The 27,098-nt window shown below is 53.6% G+C and overlaps 1 protein-coding gene and 1 pseudogene across 3 annotated transcripts in view; one reads left to right on the top strand and one right to left on the bottom strand.

Moving 5' to 3' along the window:
* NRG2 (neuregulin 2) overlaps positions 1–27,098 on the bottom strand; it is a 178,911-nt gene that overhangs the window by 27,749 nt on the left and 124,064 nt on the right. For all 3 annotated transcript variants that reach the window (XM_004280290.4, XM_004280292.4, XM_004280291.3), the window contains exons 2-3: positions 9,403–9,574; positions 2,377–2,495 (exon numbers count right to left, since the gene is read on the bottom strand). In XM_004280290.4, the coding sequence (XP_004280338.1) occupies positions 2,377–2,495; positions 9,403–9,574 (291 nt within the window). The remainder of the gene's footprint in view (positions 1–2,376; positions 2,496–9,402; positions 9,575–27,098) is intronic.
* Positions 6,663–7,314, top strand: LOC105748550 (60S ribosomal protein L17-like; annotated as a pseudogene).

The raw sequence follows: 27,098 nt of genomic DNA, 5'->3' as shown, positions 1-27,098 counted from the left end.
CAGCAGCATTTTTCATAATAGTCCAAATGTGGAAACAACTAGAATGATGCAACAACCTCAGCTGATGAATATATAAACAATGTGGTAGACCCAGGCAATGGAATTATTATTCAGCCACGAAAAGGAAAGAAGTACTGACACTACTACAACATGGAGGAACCTTGAAAACATTATTTTAAGTTGAAGAAACCAGTCTCGAAAGGCCACATATTCTGTGGTTCTATTTATATGAAATGTCCAGGATAGGTAAATCCACAGCGGCAGAAAGGAGATTCTGGTTGCCAAGGGCTGGGGGGATTTAAAGAAAACACCTGGGAAGGATAAACCCAGGAAGCCTCTATCAGCCATTAGTGTCTTGGTGTGAGTGAGTTTATTGGATCTCTGAAGAGAAAATGGGCCGGGAGGGAGCTGATGCTGCAGAGATGTTCTGCCTGCTGCCAGCTACTGCAACTGCTTCTCTCCCTTGCTCTTGGAGAAAATCTCTGCTCATCTTTCAAGGCCCAGATCAAGTATCTCTTCATCCTGTAAGGCTCCCCTCCCGCCTGCCTGGGATGCCCCCTCTCCCGTTGTTAAGTTGCCTGTCTTTCCTCTTCAGTGTGTTAGAACAGGCAGACGCTTTGAGTTCAGGTTTTAGCTTCCTGCCGTTTGAGGGGACTTTGGGAGCCAAGACTGTGACCCCTCAGCGCTCAGAACAGCGTCTTGCTGAGTTAGGCCTCGCTGAAGGCTTGAGTTGACAGGACACATGGGTGCACCTGTGATTAAACAGCTAGCCTTTCTAAGCCCCCAGGTAAGGGGCAGACCCAGAAGCCTCTCCAGGGCTTCCACGATCCTGTGACACCCCAGGTCACACCTGCCTGCCCTCTGGGCAAAGCCAGGCCCGGCCCGATATCCCAGGACTTGGTACAGCCACCCCGGGACAGTCCACCCAGAAGGCCACACCCGCAAAGAAAGTTCAGCAACAGGATGAGAGCTGAAGAATGATCTGATAGAACTGGAGAGAGATACACAAGACCACAGAGGGCCGAGGAGTGGCCCAGGAGTGGGGCCTGCACTGGGCGTGCTGCTGCGGTGGGCTGGACTGGTCAGGAGGATAGCTGCCTGGGAGAGATGGCACAGGAGGAAGAATAAAAATGGGAAGGAGAGGCCGACTACAGTTAGGGTCGGAAAGGCCATTTGGGTCGGATTTGTGAGAGCTGGGGTGTGGGACCGAGTCCTTGTTCTTTGGCTCCATGGGTCGGGGAGTGACAGGGCGAAAGCATCTTGAGGCTGCTGCTCTGGTCCAGGTTCAGCAGGGATGAAACCTGGGCCAGGATTGCCCCTAAGGTGGGGCTAGAATGAAAAGGACAGACGTGAGTGAAAGATCCAGAAAGAAGACGGACCAGGACTCGCAGACTCAGACCTGGTAGATCCAGTGGTAAGGGAGATCGAGGAGCTGAGAGGCTGGGAAGACAAGGGAGGTCCCTTACAACACGGCAGACCGGGTCTGAGCCAGGCTCTCCTCTGAGGGTCACAGGGCAGGGTTCTCGTTAGACTGCGCTGGGTGTAGGGGGTACTGGAGGGCTGTCTGGTGGAAACACGGGATGAAGGGAGATGCAGGACTGGAAGTGAACCCAACAACCAGGTAGCCAAGTAGTACGTGGAGGCTGGGTGTCAGGAGGAGGAACGAGAGCTGTGGGGTTCTGAGGACTCAGGCTAGAGTGGAGGGGGCGCGACCTGAGGACAGGCAGCCTTGATAACTTTCCAGTCAAGGGCAATAACCAGAGGACAGCCCAGCAGGGAGGCCGCCTCCATGCCGAAGCCGGAGCTGCCTCTGCGGAGGGGGGGAGCGAAGGGTGCCGTGGGCTCCTGACCTTGCACGTTTCCCAGGGAGGGGATGACCTGTGGGAGAGGGTCCTGCCATCCCTGAACTGAGGCTGCCCCCAGGGGCCCGGGGCACCCAAGCCTCCCACCCGTGGCCCCGTGGAGCAGGCTGCCTGCACGCGGGCGCCAAGCAAAGCAGCGGGCAGGCAGCTTGCGCGCACCCTGGGTCTGCCTCTCCCTGGAGCCCCGCTTCAGGCAGCCCAGCCTCCCATAATTGCCTTCTAAAAATATCCTTCCCCCCACCCCCACCTCTTGATTTCAAAATATTTAGTTTTCAGGGTATTTAAAACGAGAGCTGGCGGCTCTTCCAGGTCCAGATAACAAAGCTAAACATTTATGCTTCGACTGCATTTCTCTGAATCGGCTCAGATCTTGGGGCTTGATACGGCAGTGGCAGGAGGGAGAGGAGTCAAGTGCAAGATGGATCATGTGCGGGCCTCCCTAGGGCTGGGGGGCAACTGGCCCACCCCCACAGAACCCCTCTAGGACCCCTCCCTTAGTTGGGGGACCACCTACCGCTGTTGACGAAGAGCCGGCCCCTGACGGTGTCCTTCCCCAGGATGTTCTCAGCCTCGCAGACGTACTCCCCAGCGTCCTCCACCTTCACCTTGTTGAACTGTAGTCGTGAGTTCTTTCTGGTTAGGGAGGGGATAAGAGGCGAAGAGGCGTGAGCCAGGCCTTAGGTTGGCCGTGGCTCCCCAGCAGTCACCCAGAGGTCACCTCTCCCTGCACAGCCACAGCGTCTACACCGTGTGGACGGGAAGTAGATTCCCTCGGACCAGCCATTGCTGGGGTCCAGGTGGAGTGCAGAGTCCCCAGGGCTGGAGGGAGACCTGGGCACCCAGGACAACATTGGGATTCTAAGTCCATGAATCGTCACATTCACTTTTCCAGGGCTGGGCCTTCTCTGTAACCATTTTTCTAGGGGAGGAAAGTGGAGTCCTTCGGAAGTCGCATGGCCACCTTCCTCCTTTTCCTTTAGTGCCCTTCTCTCAGGCCCGCTGTGTCTCCCCCCACCGCCTTCCAGTAGAGCAGCTGCTGGCTCACAGCTACCTCAGCCTTCCCTTAGAAGCGGTAGCCCGTCACTCTAGATAAGCCAGGCCTATTTCCAGATACCCGGCAGGGCCACCAATCTAACAGGTTCCCATGGCAACTGTGCCCAGCCTCCCAGTCCAAACCTGTAGCTCTCTCCTGCCTTTGTGTCGGCCCTGCCACTAAGGGGCACTCTGTGGCCTCCTCAAGGGGTTTCGCTTCATTCATTCAACAAATGTTCACCGAGCGCCTTCTGTGTGCTGGGAGCTTGGATACCTCAGGGAACAAAAAGATCCTATCCTCAAGGCCTGACTTGACCCTCGTGGCTAATCTGGAGGAGGACAGGACAGGACAGATGGGAAAACTGAGTCCCAGAGGGGCTTCCGGACTTGTCCAAGGGTACCCGGCAAGGCAAAGGCAGAGGTGGGTAAGGAGCTGGAATTGGTGAGGACTTGGGCCCCAAGCAGCTCGTGGGCTGTCTCCTGATGCTGAGGCTGACCCCTCTGTGGAGGGCTTTGCACCCAGCCCTGCATGCCACGAGTTGTGGGGCGAGGCCTGGGCAGAGACTTCAGTGCTGTGGGTGACTCCAGGGCACCTGGCCCTGCTTCCCCTCTTCTTTCTGAAGACGCTGCCAAACCTCTCCTTCCTTCCGTGGGCTTCCCTGCACTTGCCCGCGGTGCCTGGGCTCCGTAGGATCTGTTCACACCTCCCATCCCTCCCCCTGCCCCAGTGCTCTTTAGGGCCAGTCTGAGCTCCGGTTTAAACCCCGGGACCCCAGCCTGGTCCCCGGGGGAAACAAAAAGTAGCATGAAAATTTCTTAACATGATGTAACCTCCTCCTCTTTTAGTCCCAAGTTAAAAAATCAGATTCCCAGAATATGCGCAGTGGGTTGGAGGAGTGGTGGCATGGGAGGTAGGGTAGCCGAGCTGTCCTGCCCTGGGCCCAGGGATGGAAAGACAGAGCCATGAAGCTGATGGGGGAAGGTGTGGATGGTGAGAAGAGAGGCTGCACCAGGGATGGAGGAGATGGCAAAATGACCCACATCCCTCCCCGGGCTGTGCTTTGGGGATCTACCTGTCTCCTGAGCTCCACCTCAGCCTCTGATGCTGGGTTCTTCCCAGACCTCCTCATTCCAAGATCCCCCAAACCAGCCTCCATGAGCTTGTCTTGTCAAAAAGGCCCTGTTGCCGTGGTGATGTCCTTGCCGACGTTACAGTGACAGCTGCCTGACTCCGTGCCACCCCTCCCGGCTCACGCCATTCTCTGTCTCCTTGGCCTGGTGTCTGCCTACAACCCTCTTCTGTCAATTCAAGTTTGTTCTCTTCATTAAACAGAGCCCTGGAGGCCCCTCTGGCTAAGACAGCATTTCCTTCCTGGCTCCAGCCTAATTAGATGCCGCAGATCTCAGCTGTCCCGAACCAGGCTTCTGCTTCCTGACCACCAGCTCTTCCCTGACATTAGATGAGCAGAGGAGGGGATCACCTGAGGGTCTCCGGGTCAAGAAGGTATAGGGGACACAGACTCAGAAGCTCCTTGTCACCCACCCACAGCTGAATTCACAGGAGCTTCCCTTACACGACATGACGTGCAGCAGGACAAGGTGGAGCTAGGCTCACAGTTACCTGGAGGAATAAAGCTAAAACCAGAAGGAAGGGCTTCCCGCACGAAGGGGTGTGAGATGTGTGGAAAGGTGGGGGTGCGGGGAGAGCCCCTCCCCTTTAAGGTGCCAGAAAGAGGCAAGGGGACATAAACAATGACCCCTAGGTTTGCTGGCTGCAGACATCTTGGGTTACCAGGTGTGTGATGATCTCCCCAGTTCCAGGAAGGTGGCCCCAGCCTTGCACAAGAGGCTCTGGGGTCAGTGCTGAAGGGTAGGGCTCTGTGGGGCTCTCAGGCCCCTAAAGAGTGCGGGCAACTACGTTTCTCTTCTCCTCACTCCTAGCTCCAGTCCGAAGCCCCAAGGACTCAGGACTCCCTCCCACCTTCTGGCAGGCCTAGTGCCCGCTTGCTAGGCTGACCTAGGTCTGCCCCTGTGATGGACACCCCTCCCCTCCTTCCTCAGCCAGTTTTCTGCTGGCAGGGACTAGGGATCTGGGTGGCTGCTTCCTCCACCCGTCCGCATGTTCCTCAGTGCCCATCTCCTGCTGCCTGCCTGAGGGGCCAGTTCCAGTCTGCCCCTCATAAATAAGGGAACACTCGGCTCTGCACGGGTGGGCTCCATGCCCAGGGCTGGGGAGGGGGACGGTTTTCTCCTGGCACAGGAAGCCTTGGGTGAGACGCCTCAGCGGGGCAGTCCCAGAGACAGGCGGCACCCACCGGGAATGGGTCTCCGTAGACCAAGAGTGACGTCAAGACAGAGTGTGGCCTGGGCAGAACGGAGCGCTGGGAGGGCCAGAGTGCAAGCTGCAGCGCGGGCAGAAGGAAAGAGAAGATTTTGCCAGAAAGGAGACTCCCGCCCCTAACCCCTAGCCCCCATGCCAGGTGAAGTATGTGTCTAGAGGTGGCAGCTCTCTGAGTCACAACATGGGAATCAGAAGTTCTCCATCATGGCCCCTCCTCCAACCCATCGCCTCACTGCAGGGAGCCCAGGGGCATGACGGGTGGAGCAAGGCAGTTTCAGAAATGCAGCAGATGGGACAAGGTCCTGACAGGAAGGGAGCAGAGGCACACTTCAGGCTCTCAGGGGTCCTTAGTACCCAGGAGGAGACCCAGATGATACGACCAGGCCGTTTCCAGACTGGGTGACCCATTTGTCTGATGACACTGAGGCTTGACCAGGACAGTAACTTGTTCAAAGGCCAGCCCAGAGGGTGTCCTGCCCAGTCCTAGGGGCACCCTGCACCCGGGAGAGGAGAGCTAGTCCTGTGAGATCCTCATCAATTCACACCGGAAGTAGACCTCCTCTGCCAGGCCACACAGGAGAGAGGGTGTGTCTGGGTGGTGGTCTTGGAGGCACTCATGCTGGGAGAGACAGCCCCCCAACCATGCTATGAAGCCGTGTCTAAGGCACTGTGGGAGGAGACGGTGAGAGCTTGCTGGAGGGCTCAGGAGGGTGACCCAGAGGATGTGACATTTAAGCCGGGCCTTGGAGAATTTTGCAGAGGACAAGGTGAGAGGAGGGGGGCGGGCACTGCCAGCACAGAGAACAGTCTGGGCCCAAGGCCAGGGGTCAGGAGCACCGAGGTGTAGGGGAACAGCAAGGCAGTGAGTTACAGGCCAGGAAGGGGAGCGTCAGAAGGGCCCCAAGACCTAGGCTGTCCTGGCATACTGCAGGCTCTCGAGATCTGTCAAGCAAATGAATGAATGATCAGATATGTGCCCTGTTAGAAAGATCATCCCCTGTCAGAGTCACAGGGGTCAGTGACTCTGTGGACCCCTCGAATTGCAAGCAAAACCAGGTGTATAAAGAGCATGTTTTCTGAAGCAAGGGTCAAGGTCTTTACCAGATTCCCCACTAGAAGCTAGACTAGAAGCTCCGTGAAGGTGGGGACCGTGTCTGCTCCGATCCTTGGTGCAAACCCAGCCTCTGACAGAGTGCCTGGCACACAACTGTTGCTCAGCACAGAAATGAATTCACAAAGGGGCCTGTGGCCCAGAAAAGGCGGGGTGTGGTCAAGAGTGAGACCGTGGGGGAAAAGAGGCTAAAGTCAGGGAGGGCAGAAGTGAGCAGGGAGAAGGGTGCCTCCTTCCAGAGGCAGGGTATCCATCCGGAGGGGATGGCATGGGGGCAGGTGCCGGCCAGCGGGGCAGTCTGGGTCTGCCACAGCTGAGACGAGAGCACAAGGGGCAAGGCGGAGAGGCTAGACTGGGCCATTCTGGGTTAGAGATGTCTGTGGAGCTTTTCCGGTAAGCAGCCTGAGGTGACTTCTAAAAATTCACTACTGACCCAGAAAACCCCTCAAAAATCATGCAAATCATAGAGATTCAAGTCTTCGCGTTCACTTTAAGAACACTCGTGAAACTGCCCAGGTCATTAAGGGTATGCATATCCGAAAAGCCACCAAGTATCTGAAGGATGTCACTTTACAGAAATAACCTGTGCCATTCCATCATTACAATGGTGGAGCTGGTAGGTGTGCCCAGGCCAAACAGGGGGGCTGGAAGCAGGGTCGGTGGCCCAAAAAGAGTGCTGAATTTTTACTGCACCTGCTCAAAAATGCAGAGAGTAATGCTGAACTTAAGGGCTTAGATATAGATTCTCTGGTCATTGAGCACATCCAGGTGAACAAAGTCCCCAAGATGCGGCGCAGGACTTACAGAACTCATGGTCGGATCAACCCATACATGAGCTCTCCCTGCCACATTGAGATGATTCTTACTGGAAAAGAACAGATTGTTCCTAAACCGGAAGAGGAGGTTGCACAGAAGAAAAGGATATCCAGAAGAAACTGAAGAAACAAAAACTTATGGCCTGGGAATAAATGCCGCAAAAAAAAAAAAAAAAAGAGAGATCTGTGGGGTATCTCCGGGGTGGTAACTAAGTGTTTACCTGGCAGCATGGGTCTGGATAAAGAAAGGCCATCAAACTAGAGATGGAGGCTTGGGGGTCATCAAATATAAGAGGGTGAAATCACCTACCGGTGGAGAGGGGAGAAGAGTGAAGCCCCGAACACAGCAAAGTCCCAGCATTCGTGACGCCTGAGACAGGGTGCTCAGAGGCACAAGAGGACCAGCAGGAGGACCACAGGGGCAAGGAAGCAGGTGGCACCCATGCCAAAGGCTGCTGAGAGGCCTGGCGGCCGGGAAACTCTGAGGTCACAGGGTCTGTCGAGAGCCACAGCTGCAGAGAATTGGGGTTGTATTCACAGGGCAGATTTCTGCAGAGCAAAGAGGAGTGGAGGATGAGCTGTAGAGTCAGTGGGTGCGAAACTCCCTCCACGTGGTGATCGAGGGAAGGAGCAAGGTGGGGCAACAGCCGGAGGAGGAACGGGAGGCGGCAACGTGGAGGGAAAGCTTTTAGAAGAGAGGCGATGTTAGTGGTTTGTTGTGGGGGAGAGAGAGAGAGGCTGAAGTCACCAAAGAAAGGAGTTTGTTGGTGGCACAAGGGCTCTGTGTGTGCAGGAGGATGTGGGTGAGTGTGAGGGCCACGTGCGGATCAGGAATGGGGATGAGGATGGGCCATGTTGTGGACTGTTTGAGAGTAATGCGGCCGGCAAGGAGCACCCCGTCTCCTGACTTCTGCTGTCTCAGTGAAGTAGGGGGAAGGGGAGACGGGGCCCCCCAAACTGTAGAAGCCTGTCCACTCCTCTCTCCAGCTCAGAGCCAGGCTTGGCGGGGAAGGGGTGAGGTGGCCTCAGAAGGTGAGCTTGATGGGCATCCTGTAGACTGGTGACACCCCAGACCCCCCTCCCAAGTTCCCTGAGGAAGCAGTGTTCTTTTAGCCATAAACCTTTGATCTGCACCAAATCCTCTTAAATTACTTTCTGTTTTCTGCCTGGACCACTTTCCAGGGTGACCAGTCCTGTCTTTGCTCCCTGTTCACAGAGAGAGAGTCAGAAAACTGGAAGCCCTGCCCAGACCCCTGACCCCCACCTCCTCTTTCACAGGTTTCGGAGACTAAGGCCTGAGGGCAGGATGTGTACATCCGGGGTCACCTGGCAAACCAGGATCAGCCTGAGCCCAGACCCTTTTTCCATCACTTTCTGTTGTCGGACAGGTTGGAGGGTCCTCTAAAATCATCTTCATTTGCATTTTGCAGGGGTGAGGAGGAAATGATAGCTCCTCTGGAGGGGCAGGAAAGGCGGGGGCGTGCCTCAGCCAGAGAGGGAAGTCCACAGGGCCCTCAGGGCCCGCAGAACAGAGGTCAGGCTTGTCCTGCCTTCTCACAGCCCCTCAGGAGAGAGGTGAGGGGCTGCCCTTGGACTTCTGGCTTCTCTGGTGCCTGGAGCCCCGTCTGGCCAATCCAAGATGGAAGAGAGGCCACCTTCCACAGCCCAGAGACCCTAGAGCTTCAGATTCTCTTCCCTGGAGCACTGACTCAAAGACTAAAGTCAATTTCCATGTCACGGGGGAACTGTCTGAGATACAGACTCCTTCGACACCAGTCAAAGCCATGTGCCTTTCCCTCACCTGGCTGTCTGCCCAGTGCCAGCTTGCTGAGCTGAGGAACCAGCCCGTCATCACACGTGCCCTCCCAGACCCAATCTAGAGTCAGGGTCCTTCACCAAAAACTGCCCAATGGTGGGCTTTCGGACCCTGTGGCAGGTCCTTTGAGAAGTTTTATGCCCAAGATGGGACTCCACAGTTAGAGCTGATTTGGACAATCAAATTGCCTTCAACCATCCAGGGATATTAATTAAGCAGGTACCGTCGTCTGCAAGACGCTGGGGCAGCATCACCAGAGGGGCTGGAGCTGCCAGGAGAAACTGGGCGCCACAAAAGAGGGGGGACTGGAACTGGTTCCACAGGTGGATCTGGGGGAACAACCCTGGGCTCTTCCCGGCTCAGGCCCCTCCTTCTGAGGAAGGATCAGGGGTGGCCGGGTGGATGGAGGGAGGGATGTCGCTCACCTGCCATTGCCGTACTTGATGCGAATGTCGCGGCTGCGGTTGAGCTCCTTGCCATCCTTGAACCAGCGGTAGGAGGGCTGGGGGTTACCAGCTGCTGCCTCACACTTCAGTGATTGCTTCTCACCCACCTGTCCCGTCTGACTCTTCATCTTCTTCAGCTTGGGCCGGGTGGCTGTGGGGATACAAGGCAGGAGGTGAGCGTGTTGGTGGTGGGGCAGCGCCAAGCACGCACAGCAGAGGAAGGGCCACTGTCCTTGGAGGGTGGGGAAGAGGGTGAGCCTGGGGAGCCACCCCTCCTGGTGTCATTTCCTAGTTCAAATCAACAAGCCTTCACAGAGGGTCTGCGTTGATGTCAGTGTGGGTACCGCCTGTGGAGAGTTTTCCTTCATGCCTGGAATGGTACTCAGAGCTTGATACACATTAGCTGATGATAATCACCCCGTGAGTTCATTGCAATGATTAAACCCATTTACAGATGGGGAAAACTGAGGCTCAGAGTGGTGAAGTCACTTCCCCAAGGGGCTGGAACTGGAATTCAAACCCAGGTCTCCTTGACTTCAGTGCTCATGATCTAATTCCTGTCCCAGACCCCCAGGCCTATGCTGGGCCCAGAGGACACAAGTGGACCAAAATGACAGACACAGCTCCTGCCCTCAGGAAGTTCAGTCTAGCAGAGGAGCTGGAACCTGGCATTGACATCACAGCGTGGTTTATGGAGGCCTGGGGGTGCTGAAGCCCAGAGGCGTGTCCCCAACCTAGACTGGGGGAGGAGCTAACTCAGCTGAGAGCTAAAGGATGGGGGAGCTAGAAGGGAGGGAGGTGGCCCAGGCTGTGGTTTATCAGAATCGCACGTGGTCAGCAAGGTGAGCTGCCCTGAATGGGTGAAGTGGTGTGGCTGTGTGGGGGATGGGGCCTGGGGCTACACTGGTGGGCACAGGGCTGCAGGGCTGCAAATGCCAAGCTAAGAGGTTTCTCCCATTTTTCTTGAACACCATTCTATTTCCACCTGCCCTGGTCTCCCATGTTTCATCTCCTTGCCCCTCTCCCTCTAACAACCTAAAAAAAGAAAAGGAAAAAGTACTCTGTTCTTAGGACAGTGATGGAAAGTCCATGCTCCCTGCTGGGGTGTGTGATAATTTCCACTGGGACAGCCCTGTAAAGGATACCCAGTGCCTTTGTGTGTGCTCTCATTTGGTCACCGAGCTCTGTAAGGCAAGTGTCATGCTAACATAAAGGGTGAAGATGAGACTCAGGTTAAGAAACTTGGCCAAGGTCACGCAGCCAGGCAGCCGCAGAGCCCAGGTATCTGGATGTGCAGGGTGTCAGGCTTGTAGCAGGCCGGTGTCTGCTTTTGAGGCCTCAATGGCCCTCTTTGAGGAACAGAGAAACTGGTTGAGGGGAGGGTCTGCTGGGGCCAGAGAGTTGTCTGGGGACTGACTGACCCTGTCTAGGCCATTGGTCCTTCCCCCACCAGTTCAGAGTCACAGCTCAAGCTGGCTCTGGATAAAGACAGGTGAGAGGGCCTGGCTACAGGGGCCCCTCACTGAACCTAACCCTGGGCTGCTGCTTTTAGTAGGGAGTAGATGAGCGTGGGGTACAGGGGTAGAGGGAGCATGGAGAGAAAGTGCTCCCAAAGCCTTAAAAAATATAGTACATAGATTCAAAAAAATGGTGCTTGTGAAATGATTTTGTTCATTTTAGAAAATTCGAAAATACAAATGGATAAAAGAAAATAAAATCATCCATTATCCTAGTACTTACCAGTATTTAAAACACACATACACACACACACACACACACACATGCACCTACACATCTATTTTTAAACAAAGTGGGATCAGTGCCAGTAACATGTTTCTTTCATGTAATGAAACACTGTAAGCCTTTCACCTTGGCATTAACTATTAATAACATTTTGCAAACTGACTTCTATAGGACAGGCATATCCAGAAAGAGGATAATAGATACTACTTAAGAAAACGGTTCCACGAGCAAATCAGTTTGGGAAACATGTGGTTAAACATTAAAGAAGTATCTTCATTGACTTCAGTATGATTCCCCAAGTAAGGGTCTTGGAGCTTTGTTGGGAAACCCTTGACTTTATTTCCTTGAAATGCTATTATCTGGAATAAGTTCTATAACATAACAACTTATGTGTGTATATATTTATAGATATATAAATATTTTAATAGAGAATATATTCACATGATTCAAAATTCAAGAAGTGAAAAGGGGTATATATGGCTTAAAAAACAGATCTCCCTCTAACTTCTGACCAAGGCCACACAGTTGCCTTTCTAGAAGGCAATCAATTTTATCAGTTCCTTTTACATCCTTTCAGAGACCTTTTAAGCATAAACAAAAACCCCTAGTATTTACACACACATTTTTTCCCTATAGCACCATCTTTAGGGTTGCATAATATTCCTGAATGGGTGAATCAGAACTTATGTAACCAATTCCTACTGTGGAGCATTCAGCATACATTCTCCCCTGCCTCACCACACCCCATCACAGACAAGCCCAGAGGAACACCCTTGCAGCTTCATCCAGTGTATATATCCAGTGCACATCAACCTTTGCACAGATCCAGTGTATACTCCTGCAAGGGCAGCGAGGCTCCTGACTCAGACTGCCTGTATTCAAACCCACGCTTTGCTATTTGTTAGTTCTATGTCCTCAGGCTATCGCCTTAATCCTTCTGTGCCTCAGCTTCCTCATCTGTAAAACACAGGTGATAAAAACAGCTCCTACCTCAAGGGATGATGACTGAGGATTATATGAGATAAGGGATGTAGAGCTCTGGCACACACAGAGCATTTAATAAAGGTTAGCTATTACTGTTATTATTATCCACAATTATTTCCTAAGGCAATCTTCCTAAAAGTGGAATTGCTGCACCAGAAAGGTGTGCAATTTTCCTCAGCTTTACACGTTGCCAAACTGCGTTCTGGAAAGGTTGCACCAATTTGCACTCCCACCAGTGAACGATGGTGCCTGTTTTTTCCACACCTTCACCAACATGAGGTATTATCATGTATTTAATCTCTGCCAATTAGCTAGGCAAAAGATAATGCCTCTGTTGTTTTCATTTGCACTTATTTGATACCTGGTGAGGCTGACCGCTTTTCATAAGTGTATTGGCTCATTGTATTTCTTCTTTTTGAATTGCCTGTTCTTGTCTGTACTCTTGTTTTTCTACTGGGTGCTCATCTTCTTACTGATCTGTAAGAGTTCTTTATAAATAGTAAGGCTATTCACCTTTTGCTACAATGTTTTTCCCCAATTACCTGCTTCTTACATTTTTAAATGCTGGTTTATTGTTTTGGGTTTTTTGTTTTTTGACACTCGGAGGTTTTATGTGTATCAACCTATCAATCTGTGGGACTTTCTGGAACTTCATTATTCTAGTGTGATTGAAGCCCTGCCTCAGCATCCTTCTCCCTTACCTACACCCCACTGTCCTCCGTCTGCTTGCTCTCGGGGCCCGTCACTCCTTATCAATAGTTATCAACCCTAGACGCTAATGAGAACCATATGGGAAGCTTTAAAAAGTGTGTCAGTGGCAGGGACATTGTTCTGGACATTCTGAAGCAGGACCTGTGAGGATGGGTCCAGGTATGTGGGTTTTAAAAATATATAATAAATATGTAACATACTCTAGGCAAGAGCACATATTGTAAGCGTAGAGCTTGACAGCTGGCTGCAAGCTGAACACATCTTCACAGGCGGCTTTGCTCCAATGTTGGGTTGACACACAGTGATCTAACCTCTTGGTCACCTGGTGACCTGCAACCAGGCTCCTCCCCCTCCTCGTGAACTGGGGACACAGAGAGCTCTTCTCAAGTTCTAAGGTGCCTCCTTCCCCTGCTTGGAGAGTGTTGACCTTCCCTGAAGTTCTGAGGTTAGGGAGACCCCTGACCCCACCCTCCCCAACCCAGGCCCCCTTCCTCCCAATGAGCCAGGGTGGGGGTGGTGGAATACCTGGTGGGAGGAGGTGGTGCTTCCTGACAAGTCCTGGCGCCCTGTGCCCTGAGCCCGAGGCCACTGCTTAATGGTGGTGGTAATGGTTACACAGAGACTGACCCAGAAACAGCAGACACGACCCCAGTTCAGAGGGCCCGAGGAACTGGGGGCTTCAAGGTCGTTCCCTGCCACCAATGGGAAACCCAGGACAGCATTTCAGATGACAAGGAGCCACCCCATCTAGTGAGAACCTTGTGTGACCTGACCCGAGTGACAGTCCACTCACTTCAGAACAACCCCATCCAGTTCACTTTTTCCCCATTCATTCACCCTACTATATACCAGGCACTGTTCCGGGCCCTGCGTGTACAGTGGTGAACAAGGCAGATACATTTCCTGCTCTTGGGAGCCTGCATTAGAGTGAGGAGAGTAGATAATAGCAAACAATCTCAGGAAATATGAGGCAGTAATAAGCTCCTGGATAAAGGCCTTGAGGGGTGAATGAGCTTGGTGAGTTCAAGGGATAAAAGAGGCCCAGGTGGCTAGAAGATTCTGGAAGGCAGGGGAGCCTGGAGAAGTAGGCCCAGGTGACTGACATGAGGCTGTGTGAGCTAGGACGAAAAGTCTGGGTTTGTTTTGCCTCCCCCCGCCACTTTTTATGTGCTTACTAGAAAACTTTAAATTACATGTGTGGATCGCATTATATTCCTGTTAGACAGCACTGGGCTAAAGGATGGCAATAAAAACCACCATACATTTCAATCATGCTGTGTTCTTTACGAAGAGTCTTCTTTTCTGTCTCTTAACAGTTCCTCACGAGCATCATCTGAGATACTGAAAGCCTATGTCTCCTGCTCTAGCAGTATCCAGTCCTGGTCCCTGTTCACAGATACCTTAGTTCACGGCTCTTTGAAAGCCAAGGATGTGTGTTTTGAAAGGAATGGGACCCTGCGAACAGGCTGAATTTTTTACTTCAAGCAAGTCCCTTGGAGAGAGGAGCGGCAGCCCAGGAAGAACACCCTGCAGGTGGCACTGGGAACACTGCCCAGAGGACCTCTGTACCCTCACTCCTGGGCCTGGAGCCCTGTCAGGCTTTCTGCAGTGAGGAGCGTGGACAACCTGAGCAAGATGGCCCTGGAGTTTTGTAGATGTGATGGGAGGTATCAGAGGCTTATAAGTCGGGGAATGACTTGATCTTACTTTACTTTCTGCATTTTAAGCTCGTTCTTATCCTGAGCCACCATTGCTTCTCCCACTGCATCCCACTGGATTCAGTACCAGACCCTGGGAACACCTGGGACAAGGCTAAGAGGCTGCTGACACAGCAGACTTTGAGGAGCTGAAGATAGAGCTTACCAGGCCTCAGACATGAGTGGGCCAGCTCTAGCCCCAGCCTGGGCACCATCTCTGAGCCAGGTCCGGTATTGTCTGGGTCACTTTTATAGCCCAGGGCCCAGAATGCAATGCTAGTGTGAGGTATGGAGACCACTGTACCGTGTCCCTAGAGTGTCTTGGGGTCAGAGCTGAACCAAGCAGAGACACAGTCTTCCTGGGGTGGATGGGATCTGTCAGGACAAGAGCTGAAGCAACCCAGTGGGTAGGCTCTCAGCCCCTAGTCAGTCAAACCTGTGTTTACTAAGTGCTACTATGTGCCATGTCCTGTGCTGTCCCAGACAGAAATGACCTAGCCCCGTATGAAGCAACCACTCCTACCCACCAAGGAGCTTAGCTTGTTCCTCTCTGTTATTGTTTTGTTACATAAGAAATACATTCTTGTTGTAGAAAAATTGCACAATGTGGGCTTCCCTGGTGGCGCAGTTGTTAAGAATCCGCCTGCCAATGCAGGGGACACGGCTTCGAGCCCTGGTCCGGGAAGATCTCACAAACCGTGGAGCAACTAAGCCTGTGGGCCACAACTACTGAGCCTGTGCCCTAGAGCCCGTGAGCCACAACTACTGAGCCCGCGCACCACGACTACTGAAGCCCGCGCGTCTAGAGCCCGTGCTCAGCAACAAGAGAAGCCACCGCAATGAGAAGCCCACACGCCCCCGCTTGCCACAACTAGAGAAAACCTGCGCGCAGCAACGAAGACCCAACTCAGCCAAAGATAAAATAAATAAATAAATAACTTTATTAAAAAAAAATTGCACAGCAAGTAAGGAAAAAGAAAAGCACATTTAAATCCATTCAATTACCACCAGAGAGAAAACCACTGTCAACATTTTCAAATACTTCCTGCAAGACTCTTCTCTTGAAAACGTTTTATAGCCTACTTTTCTTGGTTAACATATTATGAAGACATTTCCCCAAATCTAGAAATACAGATCTAAATCATTTTAAAGGCTGCATAATATTCTGTTGTTCAGAGGAACTTGTTCAGTTGTCTCCAACGTTCTGCTAATGTTAACAATATCGCCATAAACTTCTCTATAAATTCAGCTTTGCAGCCAAAGGGAGGGCTCACAGCCCTGAGGGTCTGTGCTTATTTCCCCACACAGAGAGGGCACCCTAAAGGCCCAGCACACAGGAGAGCGGACAGACGAGAGGCATCAGGTAGAAGCAAGAGGAAGATCTGTGTTCAAAAGAAGGGGGTGGAGATTCCCAATTCCCTGCTTCCCCGGGGCTGCTGCTCCCCACCCCCGGGTGCTGGGGCAGACAGCAAGTTGACGGCCTAGGTGGCCCTAGGGTGTTGTTCAGCCCGCCCTTCACCACCTCTAGTGTCTCCTCAGACCAAGCCCTGTCTACTGAGCTCCCATCCTCCTTGAGAGGTCACTTTGTCCCATTCCCGTCCCAGTCCTGCTGCTTAGGGCCCACCTAAGCTCTCTGGGGTAGGGGTGTGGGCGTGTGGGGACAGCTCTTTTGGCAGCTTTCTAACAACAAGAGGAAAGTCTCTCAGGGATGACCCAGGTCTCCGCAAAAAGATCTCCCTTGATAAGGGATCCCGTAAAACCTTAAGACACATCTCAGTTGCCACGAGTCGGGCCATGGTTAATCTGGGGGCTTCTGCTTTCTCATCACCCGATGCCAAGCTGGGGCACCTGGCCCGCATCTGTGTGGCAGGGAATCCCCAGAAAGCACCTCACTGAAGAGAACAACAACAGTAAGAACAATCAGGGCTGCTCCTTTCCCACATCCCAGCCCCGAGGCCAGGCAGTACCGCTGCTGCCAGCAACTTGACCTCATTCCTCTCGGCAGTGGGCGGTGGGTGCGGAGCCTGCAGAGATCTGAGAGCAAGACAGATGCCTGGGACAGGGCCAGGCAGCCCAGCCAGGCGGACCAGGCCCGGCCTCCCTCCCGACAACCAGGGCGCAGGGGCAGCGGACTCCTAAAAGGGTTAATGGTCCCCACCTCATGACTAAGGCTGAGCAGTCCCCTTTGCAGGGCAACACCTGGAGACAATGCGGCCAGCCTGCCTGGCATCAAAGTCTCCCACTGTCCTGCTGCTGATGGGCTGTGGGCCAGCCCCCTCCCCACCCCTCCCCCACCCAGAAGTGACCGCGACCTCTGGGAGGTTAATTACAGACTCCAAGTTCAAATGAGAAGGAAAGAAGAAACAACAACAACTAAAAACACAGCTGGTTTAAGTGAGCACAGAGGGCCTACTCTGAAACCGGCCCTCAGGTATCCTCCCAGGAGCCTGCAGAAAAGCCATTTGATACCCACAGGCCAGGCCTCCCAAAGGGAGTGTGTCCCTGCTGGGCCTCTTGGCTTTCCCTGAGCCACCTTTCCTCAGCCAACCAGGCCCAGCCTGGTGCCTGGGCTTGCCTTGCCTGCCTCTCACACCATCTAACAAATATCCACCTCAGTCCCTGTGATGTACCAGCCACCTACCAGCCATCAGGGATATGGTGCTAAGCAAGACAACGTGGCCGCTGCCATGGGCTCCACTGAGGCTGGGAGTGGAGTGAAAGCCAGCCCAGACCTAATGGGCTCTTAGCTCAACAGGCCAGGTGCCTGACACCTCAGCTACAAGGTAGAGAAGAGGGGCCAGGGCTGGCTGGGGATGGGAGCTAGAGAGAGCAGACGCTGGTCCAGGGGCATGGGTGAAGAGAGGGGAAGGGAGGAAGGAGGAGGACACAAAGCTTGGCAGCTCCAAGAACAACTGAGATGGTTCCTGCCTTAAAGCCTCGCCTGCCCATCCAGAAGCACCCATCCACCGACACCCAACCCTACAGTGCGAGGGCAGGGCAAGAACAGGCCTGTCTTGACCACCAGGGCCAACACTATGCCCCTCCCTTCCCCCAGTCCCCTCTGCCAGGAGCCCGGGGGCCTGACAGAAACACTGCCGCCTCGGGACCCTCCCAAGACAGAGATGCCCAGCCCTGGGAGTCAGGCCGGTCTACGCCACAGTTCCTCACCTAGGTTCAGGGCTGAGACATGGGGACATGAGCAGCAGAGATGGGGGACTGTGGGGGATGTCACCTATGTCTGGGGAGACTACACAGGTTCACAGAGCAGAGGCACCAGTTGCTGGGGTGGCATACGGCTCTCTGGTTCTTACCAGTGCTCGGGGCACAGACCTCAGACACCTAGAGTTGGCACAGAGGAAGCCGTGCATAGCAGAGGAAAGAGCGGTAACCGAGGACACAGTAGTTCAGGTCTTTGTCCTGGTCTCCCAATTTTCCAACTGTCCGCCCTTAAGTAAGTAGTTTAGCCTTTCTGCGCCTCAGATGACTCATCTATAAACCACACTCTGCCTATTTTAGAGGAATGGGGCAGGAGAAAGCTCTCTATGGAGGGATGGAAGAGATTATCATCTCTTTGGCTGCTGGAGGTAGAGGTAGGGACAACAGAGATAACAGTCCTGCAAGGCCATTACCATTTGCCCAACTCTGTTTAAGCTCCTCACTGGGCAAGGATGGGCCCTGGCCTCGGAGAACCCTCTGGAGAAGGCCTGCTGCTGATGGACTAGACTACCCCTTGTTCAAGGAACCCAGAGAGAAAGAGAGCTGAGGAGGGGAATCCCAGAGTCCCTTTCCCCTTTGGGACAGGTCTGCACTTCCCACCTCATCAGCCTGGCTGGAGAAAGTTGTTCCTGAAGCTCTAGGTCAGTGGAAAATGAAGTGGGGGTGGGAAAAGGGGAGGCACCTTATACACCAGACAAGACTGGCTTCTCAACCTGGGATGCATGCAAAGCCACAGGATGACCTCAGGGCCTCTTTCTGAAGGGTTTGCCAAGCTCATTAGTAAGGAAAAGCAGCACCTTTGTATTAAAACAAACAGATCTACGGTGGAGTACACTTGCAAGTTCCTGTGGATTTTTAAGATAAAATAAAAATACAAGAATTCAAAGAAATGTTGGGTTTCAGGGGAAAAAGTCTTAGCAGGCCTGATACAGGTAAGGATACAGGCCTACGTGCTCACCAAATGCAGATACCTCAGTGGGTTCTGGGGTCCCCCACGTTGCTAGAGGCCTGGCCACCCTCCCTACAAGTTATCCTTGGAGAGTCCTGGCCTAAGCACTCTGGAGTCTGGGAGGGCTGAGTTGTGGTCTTTGTGGTCCAGGCTAGTGAGACAGGGGGCTGGAAAGAACTCACCCTAAAACAAATCACTGTCTGGATCTGCAGTCAGTAGCTCACGAACAGCACGGGGGAAAACCAGTTTCTCCATCTTCTCTCCCAAGACTGCTCTTTCTCCTGAGTTCCCGCTTTCAGTCACCTTGTCATCTGTGACAACTCTGTGTCTCTCCCCAAAGGTGGAGACCAATCACCTTCCACCAAGCCTCACCCTCCTAAGCCTCCATCGTCTGCCAGGCCCTGGTTTAGGCTATATTGGTCCCCCAGCCCAGAGTACCACTCTGGGAAGATTCACCTCTGTGTGCCTCTCCGACATTCAGAAACCCTCCTTTGGCTCCATGATGTCTGTAGAAGGAAGGCTACGGGCCTTCCTTGGCTGGCAGCCAGGGTCCTCAGGGGACGCTTGCTTGGTCAGTGAATGGCCCCTTCCCAAACACAACTCTCTGCCTTTTCCCCTACTGGTTCCCTTCAGGAATTCTATATTCCAGGCAAACCAAATCACAGGCTGATCCCCAAGTGTGCCTGTTCTGTATGCTGCCTGCCTCCGTGCCCTCTGCTCATATGCTCCGCCGCCATGTCTTTCCCCACAGAAGCACAGTTGAGAGTGTCAGACACACAGGCTGGGGGTCAGACCAGTCTCGGCTTGCATTCTGGCTCTGCCCAGTGTCTTGTATAACTAGACAAGTTACTTAACCTCTCTGAGCCTTTAGTCCCTTGTCTGTAAAACAGGAACAATCTCACCCGCCTCTTAAGATTGTGGTGAGAATTAGATGGGGATAATGTATGTCAGGAACTTAGCACAGTGCCTGGAACAGAGAGACAGCTCAACAACTGGCCCTTCTTATTCATCTAAATCCCTCGAGATCACCTCAGATGGCATGGCCTTCTCTAATCCACCGAGCCAGGAGCAACCTCTGCCTTGCACAGGCTCCCTGAGCATTTCACCTGCCCTACTTTGGGCTTTCTACCTCACAGCAAAGTGGGTTCTTATCTTTCTAGACTGTGGGACCCTCAGGGAGGGGATGTGTGGGAGCACAGCCATACTCCTGGTGTCTGGCACTGAGCAGGCACTCACTGATCACTGGCTGAACAAATAAATTAGTGATCTAAGCTGGGCTGTGACTGATGGGTGCCTCACAGTGGCCCAGGTCAAGACTGCTGCGAGCATTCAGGGGAGGGTGGGGTCCCTTGACGGCTAATCCCAGGGCCCTTTCCCACCCAACACTCCTCCGCATCTCAGTCCTTTCCTTCCCCCTCAGCCAAAACAGGCATCTGCCCCAGGATAGCAGAGCAGATGGTGCAATTGGGGCCTCCCTGAAGAACTACCCTTGCTCAGCCCACTGGGCTGCTCGACAGCTGAGGGGCCCCCGGCCGTGGGCAGGAAGCTCAGCCAAGGCAGCCTCTTCCCATGAGACTGCTCTTCTTCAAATAGGAGAACGAGGGCTTCCCTGGTGGCGCAGTGGTTGAGAGTCTGCCTGCCGATGCAGGGGACACGGGTTCGTGCCCCGGTCTGGGAAGATCCCACATGCCGCGGAGCAGCTGGGCCCGTGAGCCATGGTCGCTGAGCCTGCGCGTCCGGAGCCTGTGCTCCGCGACGGGAGAGGCCACACAGTGAGAGGCCCGCATACCGCAAAAAACAAAAACAAGAAAACAAAAACAAATAGGAGAACCGGCCACAGGTGTCTGTGTACAGGGGTGAAAGAGCTTGATAACGGCCTCCGTCATTCATTCGCTCAAGCATGTACCGGGCACTCAGGACATGTTGGGTACTGAGGGTCACGTGACATGGTCTCCCTGGTGGGGATTCCAGCTGAGCGGGGTATTGCCCACACAGTGGGGTCGGTACTGTGATGGGGAGGTGCTGGGTGATGCGAGGGCACAGACCATACACCTCAGCCTCCCTCCTCACCCTGAGGGCCAGGGAGGGCTCTGAGGAGGGAACAAAGCCTGTGCTGGGCCTGAAGGGTGACAGGAGTTGGGCAAGAGGAGGGAGACAGTGTTCCAGGCAAAGGGTTCAAAGGACCAGGGCAGGAGACCACAGTGCACTCGGGGAACTGACACCCGAGGTTCAGTGGTCGGTGGGAGGGGGCAGTGTCTCAGGAAGCTGTTGCTCTCTTTCTTGCCCGGTAGCTGCCAAACCCTTTACCTTGTGGTGTGTGAACTTCTCTGGGCCTCAGTTTGCCCATCTGTACAGTGAAGGGACTGGCCCATGAGCTCAGATCCAGCCTTGCCTGACTGGGCTAGAAGTCGCCGACCTTTGGCCAGGCCCAAACCTCCAGAATCCTTCTAAAGTGCTGCCAGCTGGTGAGCTATCCCGAGGCAGAGCTCACGCCCCCCTGTACCCACCCATCACCATACACACATCCTGACTAATCGGCTGGGACTGTCGAAGGACCCCTGGCCGTGTCCTCCCCTTGCCCATCCTGCCACAAACTGGTGGTGGCTGACGATGCCTCAAGAGCGGCTCTGGGAGACCAGGTCAGCCTCCTGCTCAGAACACTTCACTCCGTGCTGTTTCAGAGAAGTCTAAACTCACCAGCCTGACACTCAGAAAACCTGTTTGGCCCTGTTGATCTCTCCCTCCTACACACCATGTTCAGCAGCGTATCTTTGGAATTGCACTTTATTTCCCAAACACCCTCTGTTGCCCCCTTTTGCTCACGTGGTTTCCTCAGCTGGAATGCCAAGCCTCTTTAGATCTCTCCAGCACAGTGCTTCCTTTCGCCAAGGTCTACCTCAACCCCATCTCCTCCAGAAACCCTGCCCAGATTCCTCTGATGGGAATGAGTCTCTCTTCTTGCCACTCTGTGTCAGCCTTTGCCAGGCTCTACCTAGCAGCTCTAGGTCTGTCCCCATCTCTCTCAGCCCACAAGGTGGCGACCCCATTCCCCTGACAGCCCCCAAGCGTGATGCCTGGCACAGGTGCCGTGGGACTGGCATGCCCTCTGCAGGGCTCTGCCCTGGGAGGCTGGGCCACAGCTTAACCAGTGGTTCTCGTGCTTCAGCACGCATCACAGTCAACCAGAGGGCTTGCTAAAACTGCTGGCCCCCATCCCCATGGTTTCTGATTAGAAGGTCAGGGGTGGGGCCCAAGAATTTGCATTACTAGCAAGTTCCAAGTTTATGCTTTAAACCAGGTTCCCACTGGTTGAAACGTTCACCTTTTGCACAAGGGGTTCCATAGGACCAGAAAACTACCCAGACTGGTGCTAGATCTCACTGGACTCTGGATCCTGAGCTTGGTTTCTGCTTAGACTACTGACCATAATAACTTCAGGCTTCCCAGGAGCTCCTCCTGCCTGTCGGTACAGCCTCAGGGCCTTGGGCTGCCCCTCTGTCAGTGCTCCACAGTTCCTATTCACACCTTACTGCCACAGTCACACTGCAAGCTCCTTGTGAGGGCAGGGACACAACCTGCCCATCTCTGTACCCTTAAACCCTGCCCAAGAGCCCAGGAAGTAAATATCTGACCAGTTGTGGGATGGGAAGGACCTGCTCCAACAAGTGGACCAACAGAGCATCCTATGCCCTTCACTGGTTTGTCTTGAGGGGCACGGACTGTGGAAGAGCCTGGAGCCAGGTGGAATGTGCATGGAGAGGCAGGGTGGAGGGGGCAGACCTGAGCCTAAGATCCCATGCTGCCATTAAGTCATGCTGGATCACAGGCCAGTCGTGGACTCTCTCCCTGCCTCAGTTTTCTTATCTGTAAAGTGGGGATGATAAAATAGTATCTCTACTTTATAGAACCAGGACTGACATGTAGTAAGTGCTCAGTAAACGATAGCTGCCTCCTTTCTCCCTGCTCCTCTCCCACCCCCCAGCCCCAAGCAGGTTGGGTATGGAACGTTCCTACCTCTTGGAAGGTGCTTTCTCACTCTGGTGAATTCCTACTCACCATCCGGGCTCAGCTCAAATGCCACCCCTCTGAGAAGCCTCCTCTACACCCTCCCAGGAGAACAAATCATTCCTTTCCTCATCATATACCTCATCACATACAGATCTCTGACTTTACACTTGGCTGCAATCACAGGCATTTTGTAAGGATCTGTCTGAGCTTCTTGAGGGCAGGAGCTGCGATTTATTTGCATAGGAGGAGCTCGATGAATGTTTGCAGAACTGAATACACTATAGTGAATGAGAGCACATGCAGTGTGTATAGTTCCCACGTGGCCACAACCTGGAAGTCTTGGTGAATGGATGGATGGCTAGGCCAGGGCTGGGCTGGAGGAAGACAGAGAGCATACGCTGCACTGTCCCCTGCTAAGTTATAAACGGTGTGCTACAGGCTCAGGCGTAGTGGGGAAACACAGTGGGCACACGGTTCTGACGGACCCCAGGTCTGAAGTTTTGGCAGCGCTCTGCCAGTATTTAAAAATAACCCTTCTCTTCCCTATGCCAACTGTTCGTCAGGCCAGCCTTGTGTGCTCGAATGCAGAGGAGACTTAGAAGGGGGAGTGGGGCTGACAACCAGGCATGGGTAGCCACGCTGGGAAGCCCACCCGAGGCCAGGGCTAGGGCCTGCCGGTGCTGGGCTAGCGCCTTTTCCTCCATACACTCCTCACTCTGGCACCACCCTAAGGTCAGGGCTTGGCCCTGAAGCTCCCAGCACCAAGGGCAGAGGGCAGAAGTGGGGATCACTTAGGCATTCTCGTCAATATCCGAGTCCAAGGGCTTCTGCTTCCCAAGAAGCTGCTGCTTCTTCCTCCAGCGGCTCATAGAACCCACAGGGGCCAGAGGGCCTGAGGGAAGGAAGGGCCCAGCTCATACTCTTTTTTTCTTTTATAAATTTATTTATTTATTTCTTGGTTGCGTTGGGTCTTAGTCGCTTCATGTGGGCTTTCTCTAGTCGCAGAGAGTGGGAGTTAATCTTCTTTCCGGTGCGCGAGTTTCTCACTGCGGTGGCTTCTCTTGTTGCAGAGCACGGGCTCTAGGCATGCGGGCTTCAATAGTTGTGGCACGTGGGCTCAGTAGTTGTGGCTTGCGGGCTCTAGAGCGCAGGCTCAGTAGTTGTGGCACACGGGCTTACTTGCTCCGCGGCATGTGGGATCTTCCCGGACCAGGGATCGAACCCGTGTCCCCTGCATTGGCAGGCGGATTCTTAACCACTGCGCCACCAGGGAAGCCCCACCAGCTCATACTCTTTTAAAGGAAACTATCCCCTTTGTTTGCAGCCTGAAGCCCTCGGTCCAATTTTACTTCTATCCCAGACTTACTGGCCACTTGATTCCTCCACAGTGGGTGACTCACTGTGTGCCCCCAGCCCCACTGCTGGGCCAATCTGGAAAGACCAGGGCTCTCTGCCCCGTCGTCCCCACCGCTGAGTGTCTGGGACCTGGGCTGAGGACCTATAAGTCCTGGGGTGTGAACTGCTTTGAGCTCTCAGGATGAAAGCCTGCTGGGCAGTACAAAGTCACTCTCTGCTTGCTGTTCTTGTTCCTAAGGAACCCTGAGGTGCCAGGGAGACGGAGCAGAGTGTGAGACACAGGCTGAGCCCCAGAGGGCCAGGAGGACCACTCCAGGTACCCAGCTCAGCAGGGTCATCCAGGGGCCAAGGCCAGAGGCAGAGGCTGCCAAAAACAACTGCCAGATGTGGCTCAGCCACGTACACGTAGGCAGGCGCGTGACCACCTCTGACCTGACCCCGGACAGCCTAAAGACAGGAGTTGATCCTAGAAGTCTGGGCGCTATCTTCACCAAAGGCAGGAGATGGGAAAGATGAAAGAGAAAGACCTTGCAAGGATTTTTTGCGCCCATTCAAATGAGATGTGTCCAGAACGCTCAGCTAGTGATGCTAATCCCCCTTCATATCCCCATGAAGACCAAAGCCTGTCCCCTGCCCTACTGTGGGCAGACACAGAGTCCAGTTCACATGGGAGCTCCAACAGAAGGACACTTTCCATCAAACCCTGACCGGACTTTCAGGGGGCACATGGAAAAGGCCAGTTACTTAGAATCAAATTCCAAAGTCGTTCTTCAAAACAACACAGCACTTTCAGGGGTTATCAGTTTCTTTGGGGCCAGCTTTCCCCCTTCCTCCCACCCTAATCCCATAGCTCTCCTCCTCTCAGGATTCTCAGAGACACAGGGCCTGAGGGCTGAGGCTCTGCCGTTGCTGTGGAGAAGGTGAGAGCTGAGAGCAGAGCACATTTCCTGAGGCCCAGAGAGAGGGAGGGCAGTGCCCGGGGCCACACAGAGGCTGGACCCCAGGTATGTGAGTGAGCTTATTATCCACCCCTCCCCCCAAACACTGCTGCTAAGGCTGGCAAGGCTAACGAGCCACCCCTACCCCAGTCCCCTGGGATAAGGGAAAATGGGGGGTGAGGAGGACCCAGCCCCAGGTAGGGATACCAGGCATTGGCCCTGCGAATTCTCAGTGAGTCATGGGGCAGAGTTCACACCTGCAGTTCAGTCCCCCCCGGCACCCCTGTGCCCGTTTCCCCACGCCGGCCTGGGTTTTAGTACAGGGGTACCCTTTCTGCTATTTGCCAAGGAGGAGACGGGGCTGCTGGATGTGTGGTCAGGGACAGGGGAGCCAATTAATTAATGTTCCCTCCTTTCTCCCTCCCACTTTCCAGATTCCCTCCCCCGTCTAAGCTGAAGATTTTAATGGATAACTTGCTCACACTCTCCATGTCTGCACCTCCCAATCTTTCAACCAAATGTGGCTCCGCCCTGGCTAAGACCCCTCTCCAGCTGCCCAGTGTCCGTGTTCTCCCTGGCGGGGGCACTCTCAGCATAAAAGAGGAGGACCCTGCAGCCTCAGATGGGCAGCTGTGAGGGAGGCCTCCCGCTCTGTAGGCCACTGTTGGCTTAAGCACTCATCCTACCAGGTTTGAAATCAGACCCACCCAGTTACATAGCAGGGATTTAAGACTGTTGCTTCTCACTGACATGGTTTCTTCTGATATCTTGTTTCAGAGCATGATCGTCCCCTATGATCCCCCCATTCCACAGTGTCCCAGGTCTCCAAAAGTCCTCTAGCTTACGCCTTTGGTCTGTTTGGTATCTACTGATCAGCCAACTCCCTGAAAGAAGCATTCTGAAGAGCTGCCCACGGGGAAGCAGGAAACAAGAGAAAGCAGAGAAGAAAAGACAGCAGGAAAGATTATAGTTAGACATCAAGAAGGACTTTCTCACAGGGGTAGAAGATGCTGGAAGAGATCACTGAGAGGCCCGTGGCATCTTCTACTCATAGCCCTCTCCCACCTCTGCCCCAACGCGTACTCTACCCTCTGCAGCTGCTCGTTTCCCGGCACTATTGATTCTCACCAGCTGAAGTCCATGTGGCTTGCTACCAGCTCAGCTCCTGCAACCTTGACATTGGAAGGGTGCCCTTAACTAGCCAGCCTTCCAAGGTGCCCACATTAGGATGTGTATGGTGGGGTGGGAGAAGAGGGTGGCTCACTGAGCCAAAGCCATGCATTCTGATCCTGAAAATAGGCACCCTGAATTCCTTCAGATCTCAGATTGGAGGCCATCCACACTACACGAACCTAGACTAAGCTGCCTCGCGTTAGTATGGTCAGGGCAGACCCACAGTGTCCATCACCTTACAGAGGACTCCTAGACACACTCATCCGGCAGAAATGCGCAAAGAGGCTTTCTTTATGAAGAAGAGAACATAGCCTGGCCTTTAAAATTCCCTTAGTTTCTTCTCTCTACTGGGCTGAAGGCAGTGTTTAACTCCTAGGCTCTTCCCAATAGAGACCTCACCGGCTACCTTGCTACCCCTTCTCTCGCATTACACAGAAATTCAGGAAAGGAAAGGAATTTGGCCAAATTCTCAACCACAGTTGAAGCTTCCCAACTCCCAGTCCAGTGCTCTTTTGAAGACATTTTTATGTTGCAGCTCTGGCAGGAACTTTGGTGAGGGACAGAGACACTAAAATAGGCATCATTGTCCAGGAATGCTGATTGGAAGCCCCAAGACCTATCTCTGGAACTTACTTTGTGACTCTAACCTCAATAAGCCTCAGTTGCTCCTTCTGTAAAACGGGGCTGGGACCACCTACCCCCAGGATTATTATGAGGATTAAATGGAGATGAACCATTTGAACATGCTTGGCCTGCTTACAAGTACAAATAGGCATTAACGAAATGCTTGCCTGATAAAGAAAAAAGTGAGAACCCGAGGTTTCCCAACTGCATCCCAATAGTGCAAGCCTAGTTCTGGAGGGGAGGACCTGCACACCTTAGGCCCATCCCTGAGAAGCC

Source organism: Orcinus orca, chromosome 3 (genome assembly GCF_937001465.1).
Source record: "Orcinus orca chromosome 3, mOrcOrc1.1, whole genome shotgun sequence".
NCBI classification, from domain to species: Eukaryota; Metazoa; Chordata; class Mammalia; order Artiodactyla; family Delphinidae; genus Orcinus; species Orcinus orca.
This window is presented reverse-complemented; position numbering and strand designations above follow the sequence as displayed.